At 46.1% G+C, this 19,396-nt stretch overlaps 1 protein-coding gene across 3 annotated transcripts in view; it reads left to right on the forward strand.

Annotated features, from left to right (window-relative positions):
• Window positions 1-5,643: 5,643 nt before the first annotated feature.
• The window catches only part of Etnk1 (ethanolamine kinase 1), a 42,335-nt gene continuing 28,582 nt past the window's right edge, over window positions 5,644-19,396 (forward strand). For 2 of the 3 annotated variants that reach the window (XM_032905391.1, XM_032905390.1), the window contains exon 1: window positions 5,764-6,020. In XM_032905391.1, coding sequence (XP_032761282.1) covers window positions 5,865-6,020 — 156 coding nt within the window. In that variant the 5' untranslated portion in view covers window positions 5,764-5,864. Of the gene's footprint in view, window positions 6,021-19,396 lie in introns of all 3 variants that reach the window. The other variant, XM_032905392.1, reaches the window with a different exon arrangement.

Genomic DNA, 19,396 nt, shown 5'->3' on the forward strand with positions numbered 1-19,396 from the left:
CCAACTAGGCTGGTTCCTTTCTCAGTCCTAAGACTAGCTCAGCAACAAACAGGAACGCGTGAGCACCTCTGTGGTATGTTGATTCAGAGTCCTCTGGGTAATAACCAATTAAACATGTTTTCGATTGGGTGGATGATCCAGCTGTTAGACATGCTTGTATAATTTGATTGCACAGAATTATTTTCTCCGGTAGATGCTTTATTCTGTTACTCTGGGAATGAAATCGAACTACACCATAATTAAAATATTTATCACTTGAGCTTCTGGGTTTGAACCCGGTCAACCAATGGCTCCCTCGCACAGAATGCTCATTACATCACACGTTATAAATATTCTCTTTCACCTTTTATGCATGGCGTAACTGTTACTACTTAACAGCACAATGTGGGTGTCATAGAGCAGGTTTTTAAAGATGTTTTATCGTGTGTAAAAGAAAGAAGTGGGGGCCAGCAATGTGGTTCTGCAGTTACGGGTGCACCAGGCTTGATGAAGGGAGTTCGATCCCTAGGATCAGCACTGGAGGAGAGGGCAGACTTCTATAAGTTGTCCTCTGCTTGTGACACTTCCCCTCTGAAGAGAAATACAATGTATTAAAACTGCAAAATGTAAAATAATGTAGAAAAAAAGGAAAAATAAAGTTCAGTGCAAGAAATGAGGCCAAGACGCCTGGGCTGCACTTGAGTTTGCCCCTGACACCATCACCACACTACACCACCACACCACCACCATCACCAAACCACCATCACCACCACCAGCACCACCACCATCACCAAACCACCATCACCATCACCAGCACCACCCCCATCACCACCATGACACCACCATTATCACTACCATGACATCACCACCATCACCACTAATCAGGAAAGATAATAAAAGGGAGAATTGTGTACCACAGGAGAACCAGGATAAGCCCCATGACGGCCATTGCTGGGCCATCCGTCCTTGAAGTGAGAAAGTGAGTGGGCTTTCCAGGAACAGACGAGGAGGCAGGTGATTCCAAGAATGGGAAGACCCATACCATGCCGCATACAGGAAGCAACAGGCACAAACCAGATGCTTCATGAGAACGTTCGTCTTGTCAACTGCCTTACCTCCTTTAGGTGTTTGTCGCAAGGTGCTACAATTTTATTGACCCACTGGTGTTGTAGTAGTTGCTAAATAATTGAAACTTTTATACCACGCTAGTGCCGGCTCGGTAGGGCTGCATGGCATTAGCGGGTATATTCATCTCAGCGGCGGCAGGTTCTAGGACACCATGCCATGCTACCCCGAGCTACTGTCTGGCCTAGGCGGTCTCTCCGCCCCCATTGCTAACTGCCCTCTCCCGGCTGTCTTTCTGCTAGCGGGAACTCTCGGGAAAATCAGGACTCTAGAGATCCCAGTAGCAGCTCCCTTATCTCGGCTCCCTGTCATGGACTCTGCCCACACTCCCAGCAAACCGCCCCCTGGTCCCAGCAGAGGCTACCTTCCTGTAGCTCTCTGCTGATGCTCTGTTTACATTCCCAGCCTCCGCCCCCTACTAGTTCTAGTATAAACTCCCAGCAACCCGTTAAAATCAAGACTCAAAAAGCTTAGAAATTAGCAATCAGATTTATATGTTAAATTCTCAGCCCGCAATACGTCCACACAATATCTGATCACCTAAATAAGATAAATTGACCTATAAAATTCCATCCCTTAAGAAATATTCATAATGACCTGTGGCCATTAAAGGCCACACAGATCTGGGTCGTCCTTCTCTGCCTCCATCTTGGTCCCCTCCTCCTCCGCCTTACTTTTTACTGTCCAATTACAGGCCTCGCATTAACTTGTGCCAGCCCTCACCTACATACAGACATCAACCTACACACTGGAACCAAGGCTAGCCCCAAGATAACAGAAGTGCTAGCCATCGAAAGCATTCGCCGTAATCTGTGTGGATTTGATAATACAATCTCTGACAGAGGTTGCTCTTCCAGTGAGCTGGCAGAGTGTCAAGAACTTACTAGCCTGGCTTACGGTTGATAAGCATCATTTATGTCCCGGCTACTATTTTAAGCCCCAGAAAAGTGGCAGTGGATAAGACAGGCTGGACCCTTTCCTCCCGGGGCCAACTTTCTAGTACAAAAGATGAACCCAGAAGAGGTAAACACACTCTGTAATCATTAACAATGTGTTCAGTCCTACAGAGAATGAAAGGCCAAAACAAATGGAGTCTGATGGGAGGCAGAGGCAGGAGGATAGCTAGCTGCAAGTGTAAGATCGGCCCCATCAGCTGCTTACTGAGACTCTGCCTCAAACAAACAGGATAAACCAACCCCATGGGTTTCTGAACTGTGGAAGCAGGGGAGCAGCTTCTGGGAACACATTTTGTGTAAAACCTTCCAAGGAGCTGAGAAGGCAAGGCACAACCAACAAACCAGTAGGCAGGACCACGAAGGAAAAACCAAAACCCAAACCAAGCTGACTGGAAACAAAAGGTAGAGGTAGGAACAGTTTGCCAGCTGACAGCTTTATTTCATGGTTGTAGCACAATTTTTAAAATTAATTTATCGAAAGACATCTTGGTTGCTCTTCGATGTATGGATATAGGTTCTATAAACATTCATAAATGGGTTATAGGCACATAACTTTCTGTTGCTATAAAATTAAAATAAAAGGCTGTCTTTTATCCCACACTAGATCTGGCACCACAGCGCCCCAAGATATCTGGTAGATATTTTCATCTCAGTCAGCAAAGCCTCTCACCCGCTTAACTCCATCCCATGTCACACTGCTGATGGCTACTCTCTGAGCTTGGCAACAATCTCTCTACCCGTCTAGTTCCCAAGGCAGGCTGCCACCATGCCAGACATACACATCCCAGTTTTCGTGGCGGGCTATCGTGTCTAGCCACCACGCACTCTCTTGAACTTAAATCGCCACATGAAAGAACACACAACAACCTCTGATCCAATTGATAAGATATAATTGCCCACCTAGACATACAAAGCCCTGTGCACATCCATCCCTTAAGAATATTCATAACAACCTGTAAATGTGCAGAGAGGAATCTTAACATCCGCCTCCATGTTCTCTCAGCTGCTTCTCTCTCTCTCTCCAGTCTCCTCCTTCTCTCTACTAAAACTTTTCTCCCGCCCATCCTTCCTTCTCGTCCAATGACAGGCCTCATTCTATCTTGTACCTGCCTTCACCTGCATAATGATGTCATCCTCCAACTTTCTGACTCATTTAGATCAGTATCAAAGGACGTAACTGGTGGCGCCCCACTGCGGACGGACACCAGTATTTGATGGTTTTAGTCTTTTCCATTTTAGCTGACTCTCGTTGTTACAGTCCTTAGAGACTTAGGACTATATTCTCCATAGATGCTTGCTTGCTGGCTGAGTATCTTCTTGGGAAGTGCTAGGCTCCTCTTAATATTCTAAGAATGATTTTTTTTCTGGAGTGGTATCACATTTTTTTTTTTTTGGTTCTTTTTTTCGGAGCTGGGGACCGAACCCAGGGCCTTGCGCTTCCTAGGCAAGCGCTCTACCACTGAGCTAAATCCCCAACCCCTATCACATGGTTTTAATGTCAGCATTTAGGAGTGCAGAGGCAGGTGGGTCTCTGTGAGTTCCAGATTAGCATGGTCTACCTAATAAATTCCAGGCCAGTTGGGGGGTGCATAGTGAGAATTCTTTTTCAGACTGGGAGGGAGGGAGGGGTGGGGGAGAGAGGGATGAGGTATGGGTTTGTTTTAATCACAGCAGTCAGCAGAGGCAGGCAGATCTCTGAGTTCAAGGCAAGTTTCAGGTCAGTCATGGGATGCCTAAAAAGATCCTTATTCTTTAAAAAAGGAAAAAGAATTGATATGTCTGTTTGTTTTTGAAATAGGCTCTCTCTCATATTTACTTTGAATTCCTTACTTTGAGTTCTGGATCCATCTGCAGTGTCTCCCTAGTGCTAGGATTACAGGTGTCTGCCACTGTGCCTGGCTTTTTGTATGATTTCTTAAAGTTTTACTTTTGATTTAAATTTAATTTGGTGTTAGTTTTAGTTATGAAATATTCCATATAACTCTTAAAATGTAATGATTTAATAAGGAGATACCACTTAGAACATGGAAGTATTAGTGTGTTATTTCAGTCTCAATTAGATAGAATACATAATTTAGTGTTTCTGGTAATACATCCTCCTCCCAGTGGGGTGGGGTGTGTGTGTGTGTGTGTGTGTGTGTGTGTGTGTGTGTGTGTGTGTAGTGCGTGTACACACTTGCTTGCTTGCTTGCTTGCTTGTTTATGCAGGGTACTGGAAGTAGGGTCTTCCATAGAGATTTTTAAAAACACATACCCAAGTCTGGAAAATGTTCAACTTACAATGTTGCAAAAATGCAGGAGTGGACTTCCCTCTCTGTAGTGTAGGAAGTTTATCATTATTCCAGACTTACGTTTTGTGACTTACAGTGGTTTGTAGGCTCATTCAGAACAATGAGAACATAAATGTGTGCTACTAGGTAATAAACCATTTGACCATTCACAAATTGTTCACTTTGTATTCAGCCCGTGGGAAGCCAGAAGCCAAGGTGAAAGTCACCTCCATTGTCTCCGTCATAAAAGGAAAGCATAAGGGCAGATCAAATACTTGTAGGTGATCTGGTTTCCTACTGGAGGTTTTATGCAGCCGTGCAAGTCCCGGGGAGCGCTGTGACAACAATCTATTTTTCTTTCCAACTCCCTCCTAGTCGCTACCTTATTTTACTGACTTTAAATAATTCTCAGCAAGGTCAAGTATCTGACGCTTAAAACGAGTGTTACAGTCGTCTTACCCTATTATCGATTGGCTGATGACTAAGTAGCCCTGGCAATCCTGGAACTCACTCTGCAGCCCAGGCTGGTTTTGAACTCACGACAATTCTGCCTTAGGCACCTGAGGACTAGGATAACAGGAGTACGTCATCACACCACTCACCGGTTTACTGTCAAATGTTCCAAATACTGTGATTTCTATGTACCGCCAAAGGGAATTTGGTTGCTGAACCAAGCAAGCGTGTGGTTCTGTGCACAGAGCTTCAGGAACAAGACGAACAAATTAATCCAGCTTGGCCGGATTGTGGCCAAGCTCACAGCTTAAATTTAGAGTTATTTCAGGACGTGCCTTCTGCGTCCCGTAAGAACGTCAGCCCTAAGTAAGCAGAGCCCACGACCCTAGTGATCTAGCAAGGTGACGCTTCATTAACGCCGGACAGGGCTGGGTAGCACGCCACAGCGCATCGGAAGAGTTCGAAAGGGCTCGGCAAAGCTCGATAGTGCTCCGGCTGGGCTCGGCAGAAATCGGTAGGACTCCGGTAGGGCTCGGGCAAAGCTCGTTAGAGCCCCGGCAGGGTTCGGCAAAGCTCGACGGTGCTCGGCAGGGTCCGTCAAGGCTCGTAAGCGCTCCGGCAGGGCTCGGCAGCGATCGGACTCCTTCGGGTGCAGGAGCCCAGCCAACCCCACAGTAGCGGAGTGCCTGGCGGTGCGCGCTCCCCGAGACCCCAATACCCCAGAGCCCCGAGGCCCGCCCATTGTGCCGCGGGGTTCGCCACCCCGCCGGCCGCCTGACGCAGCCGAGGCTCCGCCCTCGGCGTGACGCTAGCGTCAGGCCAGTCCCGGCATGCTTCGCGGCTGCCCGCGGTCTAGCGCATTAAGGTATCTTCCCGAGAGCGACCGTCCCTCCGCGTCTCTGCACTGCGCACCCCGTCCGGCCGCCTCGTCGCCCCCGCCGCCCGCCCGTGCGTCCGAGCGGCCGCAGCCCTCCGCCGAGGGCGCCCCGGGACGGAAGGGTCCAGCAGCCTGCCGGCGCCCGCCGCGCTCGTGGTCGCCGTCGCCGTGGTCGTCGTGGTCGTGTCCGCCGTCGCCTGGGCCATGGCCAATTACATCCACGTCCCGCCCGGCTCGCCCGAGGTGCCGAAGCTCGACGTGACGGTGCAGGACCAGGAGGAGCAGCGCTGCCGCGACGGCGCCCTGAGCCTGCTGCAGCACCTGCGGCCGCACTGGGACCCCCGGGAGGTGACCCTGCAGGTGAGGCCGGGCGGGCACCAGGTTTCCTTCCCGAAGCCGCTGCCTCAGCGACGCCTGCCCGAGCCCCGGAGAAGCTCCCGGGGATGGCTGCCGCGGCCCTCGTCATGCTCCAGGGCTTCTTCCTCTCCTCCCAGACCCCGTAGCCCATCGCCTTCCGCGGTCCTCTCCGCTGCCCTCCCTCCCCTGCGCTTCCCTCCCATCCCTGCCTTATCCAGCCTGGGATCTTCCTACATCCTTCGAGCCGCGGGAGAACTCCGTTCCAAAGCGGAATGACCGTGGACCTGATGCTGCCCACGCCAGGATGCTAGGGAACGCTATTCCGTGCGTTACTGGAAGGCTTGAGTTGGTGTTTCTAAATTTGTAAAGTCTTAGAAGAATTAATGCTCTGGGTTGGAGTGAGCAATGACCTGGGAATATTTTTCATGAATCAGTGATTTTTAAAGACAAAAATTCTCAGGAGAGAGAAAGCCCCCCGAAAATCTAGGATTTAAGGGAAAAAAGGCACTTGCAAGTTATGTTCCCCCCTCCCTGCCCCCAAACCCAGAATTTATTTGGCGTGATTGGTCTTAGTATTTTCAGTGCACAGCTTTAGGAATTACTAAGGTGGATTTTCTTGCAAACAAACAAGCCAAATTAGTACAATTTTAACGGCTGGGACTTGTTTTAGATTTGAGCAGTAATGGGGGGAACATTTACCTTGATTATCGGAGTCGTCTGCCCCATTTTGATGACTCCAATACATTGTGGGGTTTGTACAGAATTTATTGATTTCGTTTTTTCCCCAAAGTTATTATTTTTTAGTATAATTAAAGCATGAATAGTATCTAGGCCCCAGAGCAGTTTCTGACACTAAGGGGCTTTTGAGTTTTAGTTTCGGTTCTTGTTAGAAGGGTTCTGAGCAACTGAAAGGGACCCATATGTTTTGGGGAAGAAACTTGTTAGACAAAAGGCTTTGAAATTTAAGGCGTGCCTGGTGGGTAAGTATATAGGATATAGTGTGTTCAAAATGATTTTTATGGATAGCTTGGACAGTGACTGCATCTCCTTCAAGGACGAGCTTTTCAATTTTTTTTTTTTTTTTTTTTTTTTTTTTTTGGCAGTGCTGGGAAAGGCTGTTCTGAGTCCTAGGCAAGTGCTGTACTGCTGTATATCGCCCTCATGTTAGACTGTTCCTATAGTATGTATTCACTTGCTTGTTTGAGAGGGTTTTAAAATTTAATAAAATCTATTTTTGGAAAATATCTTACTAATTAAAGGCAGTGTTGCTTCCTGGTAAACTGCAGTGCTGGCAACCCGCATTGTTTTGTTTTTTTGTTTTTTTTTTTTTTTGCAGCGACTTTTAAAGTTTGAAGCTTGGAATTTCCTTCCATTTATTTGTGAGTAGAGAAGTGTTAATAGCTGTTGAATGGAGCGCTGTGTGCTGCATTGGGCTGAGCTCTTTCCAAGGCATTGTTGCCTAGGAAATGTTATGTAGGTGTGCTCTCTCAACCTCTTGTGAAATTTAGTGAGGGAAACCAGAGTATATGTAAAAACAAGACAAAACTATTTCTTTCTTTCTTTTTTTTTTTTTTTTGGAGATCAGGTTAAAGCATGATTTGTGTGTTGCAACCTTTTTTTTCCCCCTATTTCAGGCTCCATTGTGGTGAGCTTATAGGTGTTCTGACTCTGAGCTTTAACCTTTGGGTTCATAATCTGAACTTACACTATGTGTATTTGACAGAGATATCACTCACTTCTAGAATTGATCATTAGAAATTCATTCCCTCGTGCAAGCAGAGGTCTTGGATCAGAAGCTGAGCCATCAGTAAGCCAAGGTTAGGGTCATTTATTGCCCCCGGCTCAGTCGAGGGACTTACACATCCTAGGGCATTGGGAACGAATGATGCCTTGGGGCTTTGTTTAATAATTCTGTTTCTGCTGTTATAGTTTATTTTATTTTTTGAGACAAAGGTCTCACTGTGGCCCCATCTGGTTGGGAGCTGGCTCTGTAGACCAAGCTGGCCTGGAACTTGCCTCTTGAGCCTTGGGCTTAAAGACTTTTGTCCCTGTGGCCTGCTTGTTTAGTACTTCTTAATGGTTATAGTTCCTTTTCAAATGTCATCTCTTGAGCTGTAATGGTAATGTTCCTACCCTGTTTCTGAAAGGGAAGCATGGATCCTATAGCCCAGATGCTAAACGTCATTTCAGGTCAGCTGGGTCAACACTGGCCCTTTTTTGGTATTCTCTCCCCCTCCCCCTTTGTATGAGGTTCTGGGAATGGAAGCTTCAGCACTGGGCATGCCACACAAGCTTTCTACCCCAAACTGTCGCTGTCTTTTCTCCCCCAAACTAACATTTTTCTTGGCTGTATGTAGTAGAGACAGGAAGATCAGGAGTTGAAGGTTGTTGCTGGCTTTACGAAAGGAGTTCCAGGCCAGCATGAGCTACTTGAGAACCCTGTCTCTGCCCTCCAGACCCCAAAAGAAAAATAAATTAAAATATATTTTTATGTAATATATTTCAGAAGCTTTTGTGACAAGCCTTATCTTTTCTGATAGTTATCCCTGTAATACCAACATGTGGAATGTGAAAAAAAATAGAAACAGGCCCCAAACAGAGAGCCTTGATAGTTCCCCAGAGAGTCAGTCTCTCCTTACAACTTACCAGCGTATAAAATAGAGTGAGCCTATCACGTGAAAACACACTAGAAGGAGGGGTTTCGGAGGCTAGATTTCTACGTAGGTACAGTAGTTCTGAGACAGGACTAGCTAAATGCTTTCTGTTTCATGCTGCCTTGTTTTAAAAATCCCTTCCACCCCATATTCTCTGTATGAGAGAGACAGACAAGAATGGGTGTTGCAGTTGGTAAAACTGAGCCTGTGTGTGACAGATCTGGGAAGGACTACTTAGGGATTACTGTTCTTTGACCTAGAAAGGCTGTGTGTGTTAGGATTGAGGCAGGGAGGCCAGGCCTGCGCAAGGCTCTTCGCTTAAAGAACTGCTGTGGCTCAGAAAAAACAGCTTTGAGCTCTCGGGAACACACTTGCTTCTCTCTCCACGGGCGCCACTTTCAGAAAATGACAGACTCCTTTTGCTTCCAGCACTTAACTTCATCTGAAAGTGGGTTTTGATGTATCTACAGGTTTGGGATATTATAAGGATCAAAGAGACGTAATTGTTTCTCCTTCCTATTGTCATTTTCTTAGATTTTCCTGCCTTAGCCTGTCCAGCAGTGCCATTACACATTTAAAGTCCAATGCCCAGACAAAATCCTTTTTCCTTTGAAAAAGCTGACTCAGTTTCTTGAATATTTTAGTGGTCACTTTAGGACTTCCACTGTACGTCACTGAGCAAAATGGTCATTAGCATGTCACTCTGTAAATACTTCCTTAGCTTGGGGTCCACAGTAGATAATGGTATAATGGCAACATTTGATAGGCTGGGAAGACCATATTTTTGATACAAATGATATAAAATTAACATCTCTTCAGCACCTCGAGGCAGAAAACAGGAATTCCTTGAGCAAGAGGACTCATCCAGTGAGAGATCCTGCTTTAATCTATATGGTGGAGCTTGAGGGAAAACCCTGATGTTAGCTCTGGGTTTCCATACACTCTTGTCTTCCGCCTGCACATGTGTATCCTCACATGGAAGGATGTAATTTTGTGCACCGTCTTCCCATTAAACCCCAACCGCACTCTCCAGCGTCCGTGCTATTGGCTCCTCAGAAGCTTGCTTGGACATGGGTACCTTGTGTCCATTCGTATTCAGTAGCTACCTTAAGAAAGGTGGAAACTATGGGGGTTGGGTTTGTGCCCTCCACTTCATTAGCTTCATCTTACTGCTCAAGTTTTGTTATTTTTCTTTTTGAGACAGTCTTCACGCACTGTATCCCAGACTAGGTTGGAGCTTATAGGCAGTCCTACTTTGGCCTTCCAAATGTTGGTATGACATGTATGAGCTACAGAATATGCTTCAAATTTCTGTCTGTCTTCCTTCCTTCCTTCCTTTCTTTTCTTTCTTAAGACAGGGTTTCTTTGTATAGCCTAGGCTGCCCTAGAATGAACTCTGTAGACCAGGCTAGCCTTGAATTTACAGAGATCCACTTGCCTCTGCCTTCCATATGCTGGGATTAAAGGCATGTGTCACCACTGCCCAACTCTGGTCAAATTTCTTAGCCTCTCTGAGTTTCATTATCTGTAGCTCTAAAATGGATCCAATAACAGTTCTTTACCCTGAGGCTCATGAGGGTAAAGCTAGCTCATGACAATTACTCGCTGAGCTGAGCACAGGCTGTACAGGATCTGAATCAAAAACATCTGCTCTTGAAATTCCCAACCTGAGACAAATCAGAATATGGAATGTTTTTTGAATGACTGTTGAGATTTTTTTTCCACACGCAAAGATAGAAGGAATGACCTTAGCAATGTTCTACTCCTGTAAGACAGATCTGTGTGTTTCCCCAGTCAGTGCTGGTGAGCTCGCCTGGCACTAGGCAGTGCCCTTACACCAAGTCCCATCCCCAGCCGCGCTCATCCACATTTCAGAATGTTTTTAGAATCTCCCTGCTTTTTAAGCATAAGCTAGGTTCATAATTCCACCATACAAAGACGGCTTCTTTGTGGGCTCCCGTTATACACTATTTTTCACCTTCATTAGTTCTTTTGCTGCCAGTTAAGTCTACGTGTCTCTTTCCTGTTCCTGTCTTAGATGTCTTAGAAAAATAATTCACAAGGATGGGAGAGACTATGTGATGTTGACTCCTGCCAAAAGGAGCAGGGTTTGATAGCTTTCAAATGTTGTTATTGGATTTTGAAAAAACTGTCCATGGATTCTATTGTGATTTAGTGATTTAACTGTGGTTGGAGACTCAAATTGCTAGTGACTTTTCAGATATCAACACCTGTTCTTTAAGCAAAGAGCCTTGCGCAGGCCTGGCCTCCCTGCCTCAATCCTAACACACACACAGCCTTTCTAGGTCAAAGAACAGTAATCCTAAGTAGTCCTTCCCAGGTCTGTCACACACAGGCTCGGTTTTACCAACTGCAGCACCCATTCGCAGTTCTTGCCTGTCTCTCTCATAAGACAGTTGGAAAATGTGGGGTGGAAGGAATTTTAAAACAAGGCAGCAGAAAGTATTTGGCTACTCACAGAGAGCCAACCACCTCTGCTGGGATTAAGGTGTGTGGCCACCCCTGGTGGTTGGCGAGTATTTCAATCTCCATAAAAACAAAATGTTAGGAGAAGCCATACAGGATTGCAAGATCGCTTGTAATCCCAGCATACAGGAGTTCTAGGTGGTAGGATTTTGACTTCCATGCCTGTTGTTACAGAGTAAGACATCCCTACCCCCCAACAGACACAACATAGGCAGTGCTGTGAGCCTTAGGAAGGGAGTGAATCCAGCATTCCTAAGTGAACTGACGTGTGCGAGGTTTTATCATCTCCCACGGCCTCCATTGGGAAGTGGAGGTTGAACAGAAGGACTCACCATGTTTCAGGTGCTTCAGGAATGACTAGGTAGCTCAGTAGTATAGTACTTGCCTAGTGTGTGCGGCCCAGGGGGCAGCCCCCAGGGCCACAGAAGGATTAAAGGCCTCAGTTTCTAATACTCAGTAGTTGATAAGGTTTCATTTCTTTTCTTTTTTTTTTTTTTTGAGAAAGGCTGTGTGTGTGTGTGTGTGTGTTTGTGTGTGTTTGAGAAAGGCTTTTTTTTTTTTTTTTTGGAAGCCCTTACTGTCCTGAACTAGATCTGTAGACTGGGCTAGCCTCAAACTTAGAGATCCACCTGCCTCTTCCCTCTTCCTCTGAGGGTTAGGATTAAAGGCGTGTGCCACCACGTATTTTTAAACTAGGGATAATGTTAATTTTTCGCTGGGTACCTTTGTGCTGTGAACTAGAGCAGGAGGCAGCCCCAGGAGAATTGGGCAGATGCGTCATAGAGGAGGGGACCTGATGTAAACCTTTGTGGGGTTTGTGTCTGTGGGCCTGGGTGGTCAAGCGCTAGAGATTGAGTCAGTATCGTATACCTCAGCCCCTCCCCTCTTCTCTCAAAAGGAGGTGAGTGAGTCTGAGCAAGGAAGAAGCATTTCACAGAGACAGCTAAGCCAGGCCCTAAGCAGTTTGGACAGAGTAGTAGGAGTGAGAGTGTTGGGCATTGAGGATCTCCATCAGTAGGGAGTTCGTAGGTAGTTTTTATTAAAGACCGAGCGGGAAGCCAGTGGATGCTTGCAAGCAGGTGAAAGTTTTTCTATTATCACAGGAAGTGTCATGTAATGCAGAGACCATTGACTGAGAGAAGTTTTTGTGGTGTTAGAGAACCAGCTGGCTGCAGTGCTGCACACTGCTCACGGCACTGGGCGGAGAGGCTCACCTTTACTCACGGCACTTGGTGGCAGAGCAGGCAGATCTCTGTGATATCAAGGTTGGTCTACAAAGGGAGTTCCAGGCCAGCGAGAGCTACACAGAGATAACCCAGTGTGGGGGAAAAAAACAGAGCAAAATGCCAGATTGGGGTGTGCCCCTGTGTCACACCTGTATCCCTCGTTCATACACTTCTGTATGCACATGTGAAGTGTTTATCAGACAAGGAAGTTACTCTGCCCAACCCTTGAGAATGTTATCTGAATAGGAAACTATTCGAGTGTTGATAGGCTTTCCCTTCTTAGTTCTTTGAGAAGCTGGCATCATCTTTCTCTGTCCTGGTTGCAGGCACCTCTCCTCAGATCACATCTTTCTCTGTCCTGGTTGCAGGCACCTCTCCTCAGATCACATCTTTCTCTGTCCTGGTGTAGGTGCCCCTCCTCAGATCACATGCTGCACTATTAGAGGCTTCAGGGCACTAAGGTTGGACTGTGTCTAAGAGTTGTCAAACTCTGGAATCTGACCCTGAATCGTTTATTTTAGGCATATTTAAGCACAGCACATTTAGGAGAAAAATTTCCTGGTGATTATTAACTCAATCCCATCTGCACAATAAGTCACAAAGTCAGCTAAGCAAAGATCAGATGGGATCATGTGGAGACTCTGAAGTGCAGGTGACACGTTCCATAAAAACAGGTTCTCAAGAGTGACTGAGAAAAACGAGGTTACTCTAAGGGTCTGGGGAGGATCTGGCCTCTGGCCATATAGATAGAGCCAAGTTCACCAGGCAGTTAACCATGTCAGCCCCCAGCATAACAGGTTGTGCACCTCTGCCTTTGAAGGAACTGCTGTGTGCTAACATTCCAGGTTCCCTAGTGCTTACCTGTGAGCACAAGGACCTCCATGCCTCCTACACACTGGGCTTTTAGGATAAATGTGAGTTGGGGAATAAATGATCACCTTGGATGAATTTTGAGCCCTGTAATAGCACACAGTAGAAGGATGTCAAGTAGATCCTCTGGGCTGAGACAGGTTTAGTGTTGTGTATGTGTGCGTATACCCATGAAGGACCGAAGTGGTGTTGGGTACCCTGTAGTGATGTGGGTTCTGGGAATCAAACTCCTGCTCTCTGGAAGAGCAGATCTTAACTGGGAGATGTCTGGCGAGATGACTCAGCTGGTAAAGCCTCGCTCACTGACTTTGAGTCCTGGAACCTATGTGCTAGGAGAGGACCGGCTCCTGCAAACTGCTCTGTGACCTTCACATACAAGCGCGTGCACACACACAGATAATTTTAAAAATGTGTTTTGAGAAGATGACTTAGAGTAATATAGGATGAGGGGTTAGATAGATGGCTCAGCTGTTAGGAGCACTTGATTTTTCAGGGGTCCTATGTTTGGTTCCCAGCATCCACATTGCACCCTAAAAGCTGTCTGGTGTGAGGCACACATGTGTACCGACACACAAACACACACTTGTACATATGCATGGAGTTTTTAGAAATTAAGAATAGCATAAAATAAATCAGGGCTGGGGAGGTGCCTCAGCAGATGAAGCTCGAAGCTTGGTGTGTGTGTGTGAAGACGAGTGCTGACTTCCCAGTACTGTAGGATGCTGAGTGTATATGTAGGCCTGGGTGTAATCCCAGCACTCAGAAGGTTAGAGATGCATTCCTGGGGTAGGCCAGCCAGCTGGGGTCAGCTGAGAGATGTCAGGTAAGAAGGAAGAGTGGGTGAGGAGGCCTATTGATCTTGGGCCTCTTTGTGTGTTCCTGCGTATATGTGGATACTCACATGTATGTGCCACACATGCCAAAAAAATACATCTGAAACTTTAGATTCTACATGTGGTTAAAAGTAAGCTTACACGTGGTGGTACTCACCCGTGGTGTGGGGTTAGCTCCTCAGGAAGTTGAGAATGTGCTTAAGTTTAGGAGGCCAAGGCCTGCCTAGGGCAACCCAGCAAGATTCCTTCTCAAGAATAAGTGGGAGAGAAATTCATGAAACTCCTAGTTGTGTAGCCCCAGACCCTGGACAAGAAAGAATGCCAGAATTTGACTTTTATCTACCTTCTGGGCTTAACCTTGCCCGCCCCCTAGTGGTGACCACAGTAGCAGCGACTCTCCCTCCTCCCTTTCACAAAATGAGTTGTTACAGATTAGCCTTTTGTTGAGGAAAGCATGGTCTATAGTGGGTTCCAGGACAGCCAGGGTTATGTAAAGAGAACTGTCTCAAAAACCTGCAGCTGTGTCATTTTGTTTTCTCATGACCTTGAGCATAAGGCCCCTCGCCTGTCGCCTAAGTACTCAATCGGATTGTCAGTGTCAGCTCATAGTCTGTCCTTCATTGACTTACTTTTCCTAACACTGTTGAGGCTGTTGCAGTTTTGATAGTTAGACCGTTAGAGCAGACCACTTGTATATGTTTGAGTGACTTGCATGTCTTCAGAGGGTAGGTGCTTATTGGAATAGAGAGATGATAAACTGTCGGGGCTCTCTGGAAAGACGCTGCTTATACGACTGCTGTAGGTGTGTACATCCTAAGATGGTGCCATGAGACTCAGCTGTGGTTTCGTAGTGCAGGCTCGAAGCAGAGTTTCCTCAGGAAGGCTTTTTTTTTTTTTTAATGACCCTTCCCATCTAATTAATGAGATCCCCCGGGTTATATAAAATAATAAGACAGCTAGTATGCGTTCTCACCAGGAGCGAAGTGGTTCTCACAGTGGTACTTAAAAACAGCCGGGCTGAGGGCTGGAGAGACGGCTCAGTGGTTAAGAGCACCCGACTGCTCTTCCAGAGATCATGAGTTCAATTCCCAGCAACCACATAGTGGCTCACAACCATCTGTAAAGAGATCTGATGCCCTCTTCTGGTGTGTCTGAAGACAGCTACAGTGTACTTATATATAATAAATGAATAAATCTTAAAAAAAAAAAAAACAGCCGAGCTTTTGGTCCTTACGATGTCAGGCTGATACCTGTGTACACATCTCAGCCATCTCACTTAAGGTGTTCGTTTTGAGTGCATAGGAGCCAATTCTGCTCACTTTACCATCTGCCTGCTAGTCCTCGGACTGAGATTGCAGCATACTGGCATTTCACAGTTATCAAGGACTCTTAAGAGTGAGTTCTGGGTTCCCCAGTATCCCAGCCATAACTGACTTGTATGAAAATGTCCTAAATTTGCCCTCAAAATAACCCACAAAATAAATTACTACATACATACATACATACAGACAGACAGACACAGACATATGTGTGTATGTATACACACACACAAATATTATCTTACCTATAGTCTTAGTTTGTAGTCCAAGCTAGCCTATACCCCATTATGTAGCTTAGGCTGGCCTCAGACTCTAGTCACCTCATTGTCTTAACTGATTTAGAAAAGAGGCAGCTCCTCTCGCTTTGGTTGCCTGGTCCCTGGTGTGCTGACTTCCTGCCTGCCCTGAGTTGTAGTTGGTAAGCAGGGAGCGGTCACCCACGTGCAGGTTTGGGGAGATTAGCAGCCCTGGGTTTTGTTTGACTCAGTCTGCCTCCATTCTTACTTCCTGCTCACCACTGTCTTTCTTTTGTGGTAATGTGCTTCACTGCCAGGGAGTCAAGTGCTTTCTGTGTTTAGCACACTGTTGTAGATATAGTGGCCCAGCTCTTCTGGAGTTGGTCCTGTCACTGCCGGACTCTGCTCACCTTGATAGCCGGCTAGCAGTAGGCAGTGTTCTGACAGACAGCCCTCAGCACTCAGGGAATCGGTCTGTCTCAGTATTTTGACAGGTAACGAATGACTTAGGCTTGGGTTGCTGACCTAAAAATTTGAGACATAGCATCCGATGTTAAGTGGATTCTATTACTCTGTGGCTTTAGCTAAATATGACAGCTTTACCAGTGACAGGGTTTTCTCTTCCTGAAAATTTATAATTTCCAAGGTTGAGCCCAGAACCACAGACTGTTGAAATAGTAACAGTTCTTTCTCTGCTGCTCAGGAGTGAAGCACCCTGGTTCCTCTGGGATGTTGCAGGTTCCTTGTAGGTTAAAGGCCTTGCATATAACTAGGCTGTGGACATCTCCTACCATTTAGGTAACCTAGGTTACTAACCACGGTTAGTACAGTGTGCGGGCGTGCTTTCTTTTCCTTAGATATTTTTGATCCAGGGTTGTTTGAGGCCACAGATACGTAACCTATAGATGTAGACGGCTCTTTCTCTGTATATAAAACAAGTACATATGTTGTGTATGCATGTATTCTTCTTCTTTAAAATAGCGAGTGTGGCAGGAGAGATGGTTGAGTGATTAAGAGGTCTGGCTGCTCTTCCAGAGAACCTGGGTTCCATTCCCAGTACCCATATGGCAGCTCACAACTGTCTGTAAGTGTAGTTCCAGGTCATCTGGTGTCCTCTGTGGGCACTAGGCACACGCATGGTGCACAGACACACATGTAGACAGAACACTCATCTGAAAGCTAACAAGAAAGCCAGAGTGAGCTGGGCATGATGGCGTTGTCTGTATCTCAGTGCTGAGGACGTGGACGAGGCATGATTGAGTTCAAGGTCATCCATGCTATATCCCTCCTGAACAGACAGACTTAGTACATTCAGTGTATTTGTTACGGAGGTATATGCATTGAATTAGAAAACTTAAACACCTTTGAATTCCTAGAGAAATTAAAATTTAGTTGAGATACCGTATTTTCGTATCTCTATATTGATTATCTATAATTTAAGATTTTTACTTTTGTGTTTTGTATGAGACAAGGTCAGTACAGGTCGGTCTCCAGCTCCTTCTTGGGTCCTTTTGCTTCAGCCTTCTGACCGTGGGGATTAGAGTCTTGGACTGCCACACCCGCCTTATGATGTGTGCATAAGAGACCTTGTCGTCATGTTGTTTCCCCTTTGTAAGTCTCGCTGAGCTTTTAGCGCCAGCCTGGAAGGTGGTTTTTTTTTTTTTTTTCTATTAGGAAGTATGAGACCTGTGTGAGTCACTGTCCTTGGCTCTCTTTCTCATGTCTTTCTTTTTCTTAGCTTCTGGGTTTTTCTCTCTCTGTCTTTTTTTCATTCATCATACAGCCTGGGCTGTTCTTGAGCGTGGGACTCTCCTGTTTAGCCCTGGTATGCTTAAATTCACAGGTACCACCACAACTGCCATGTTTAGCTTCCTTTCTAGCTTGTTGAGTAGGAAGGCTAATCACTGTGTGTTACTGTGGAGTGTTGAATCTAGGCTCTATCTGCATGTTAGACATATAGTATACCACTAACCCACATGCCTCACCTGTAGTTACCTGTCCCTTTTTAATGAATGACAGTTAATTTCACTCACATATCCTTTACTCCGTATTGACAAAGACTCTCTTGTGCAGTCTCCTTGCCTTTTCTCATGAGACATGGCCATGGACCTGACATGCTTACAGAGATCGCTTAGCCTGTGCTGAACTTTACTAGGTGTGGTTGGTAATTACCATTTCAGAGTCAGTCTCCGCTCCTTTGTTTTGTTTAAGCATGTATGTTATATGTCCCCTTCCAACTTGGAGGGGGACAGATACAACACCCTACTAAGTCTGTCTTCTGTTGGGTTGGGAGGTGACAGGTCTTTCTCCACTGTCTCCACTGTCTGTCTAGTGCTAGGCGGTACCTACTCAGCATGAAGGCCGACTGCCATTGTGGATGCTCCAGTTGCTCTGTCTGCTCTGTGAACTAAGTATTGTTCCACTCGGTGCCCATTGCTCCTTGTGCTTGTTGTGGTGATACCAGTGCCATGTTACAGAGGACTAAGTCTCACGGCACTGCTGACAGTGAAGGACACAGGCCACTTGATCTCGGCCTGTCAGTGCTGCTCAGTCGGACACTCCCGGGGCGGGGTGGGGGGTTTATTTCTTTTCCAAGACAAGGTTTGTAGTCAAGGCTGGCTGCCACCACGGCTGACTGGCTACATTTCTTAATTCCCATTCAGCTTATGTCTACCTCTCAGACAATTTAGACATGCATTTGATTCATTTCTAAGTGATTTTGTCATTTCTAAAGCAGTAAACATTGTAATAAAAATAACAATTCACTTTCACTGCAAGTCAGAGGACTGGAGGTGTATGTGTGTATTTTGTTGTTGTGTGGCTTCACTCTGTTTAAGAACGTGTTCTTGGTTGTTAAGCTTGTGGCATTAGAGACCTTAATTTATAATTGAGCTGACCGGTTGGTAAGCTCTTGAGCTTTAGGGAGGAGGAGGAGGCGTGTCCAGCTGGATTGGTGTGTGTTCTGTGTGTCCGGCTGGATTGGTGTGTGTTCTGTGTGTCCGGCTGGTGTGTTTTGTTTGTGGTGTTGATTGCGTACATGCAATCATTGTTTTCGTTAAAAATGAGGACGTGAGTGGTGTGCTCCTTCTCTACAGTTCTTAGGGTGTTCTTTCTGGCTGTGCTACATATAAGGTAGTGGTATCTATAGATTTAGGTGCTGAGTCTTGGACTAAGGTCATTATGACCAGTCTTAGTAATGTTTTATGTAGTTGTGCTCCCTTTCTAGGTGGCTGGTAGCACCAGCTTTCTGTTGACATAGCAAATACTAGTTTCCCTCGTAAGCAGGGTTTTAATTAGATTTTTATATTCTTCTGCATTTAATCTAATTACATAGATTGTTTTGCAGGGCGTTGTAGGGTAGGTGATAGATAGAGCTTGAGACAGTGTTGGAGCTCACTCTGTAATGCAGGCTAACCTTGAACTCAGCCTCCCCTTGTGTGCTGTTGGTACAGTGTGAGTCATGACATTGACCTTTCTCAGCCCTCGCTGTTCCATCTCTTTTGTGTGTATTTGTGGCCGTGGACATGCCGTGATGTCAGCAGAGGTGAGTGAATGCTCTCCTTTCTCTGCTGGCTCCTCCTGGGCTTGAAGTCCATGTCAGGCGTGCTGCTGAGTGCTTCCACTCTGCTGTTTTGATGAATAGAGCCATCTTTTTAAAACGCTTCTAAGCCCTGTGCCCTCTTCTCCCTCCTTTGTCTTATGGCCACACATTCCTCTCAGGTTAGTCTGTCTTCCCCAAGTGGACTCTCTCACT

Source organism: Rattus rattus, chromosome 6, assembly GCF_011064425.1.
Source record: "Rattus rattus isolate New Zealand chromosome 6, Rrattus_CSIRO_v1, whole genome shotgun sequence".
In the NCBI taxonomy this organism is placed as follows: Eukaryota; Metazoa; Chordata; class Mammalia; order Rodentia; family Muridae; genus Rattus; species Rattus rattus.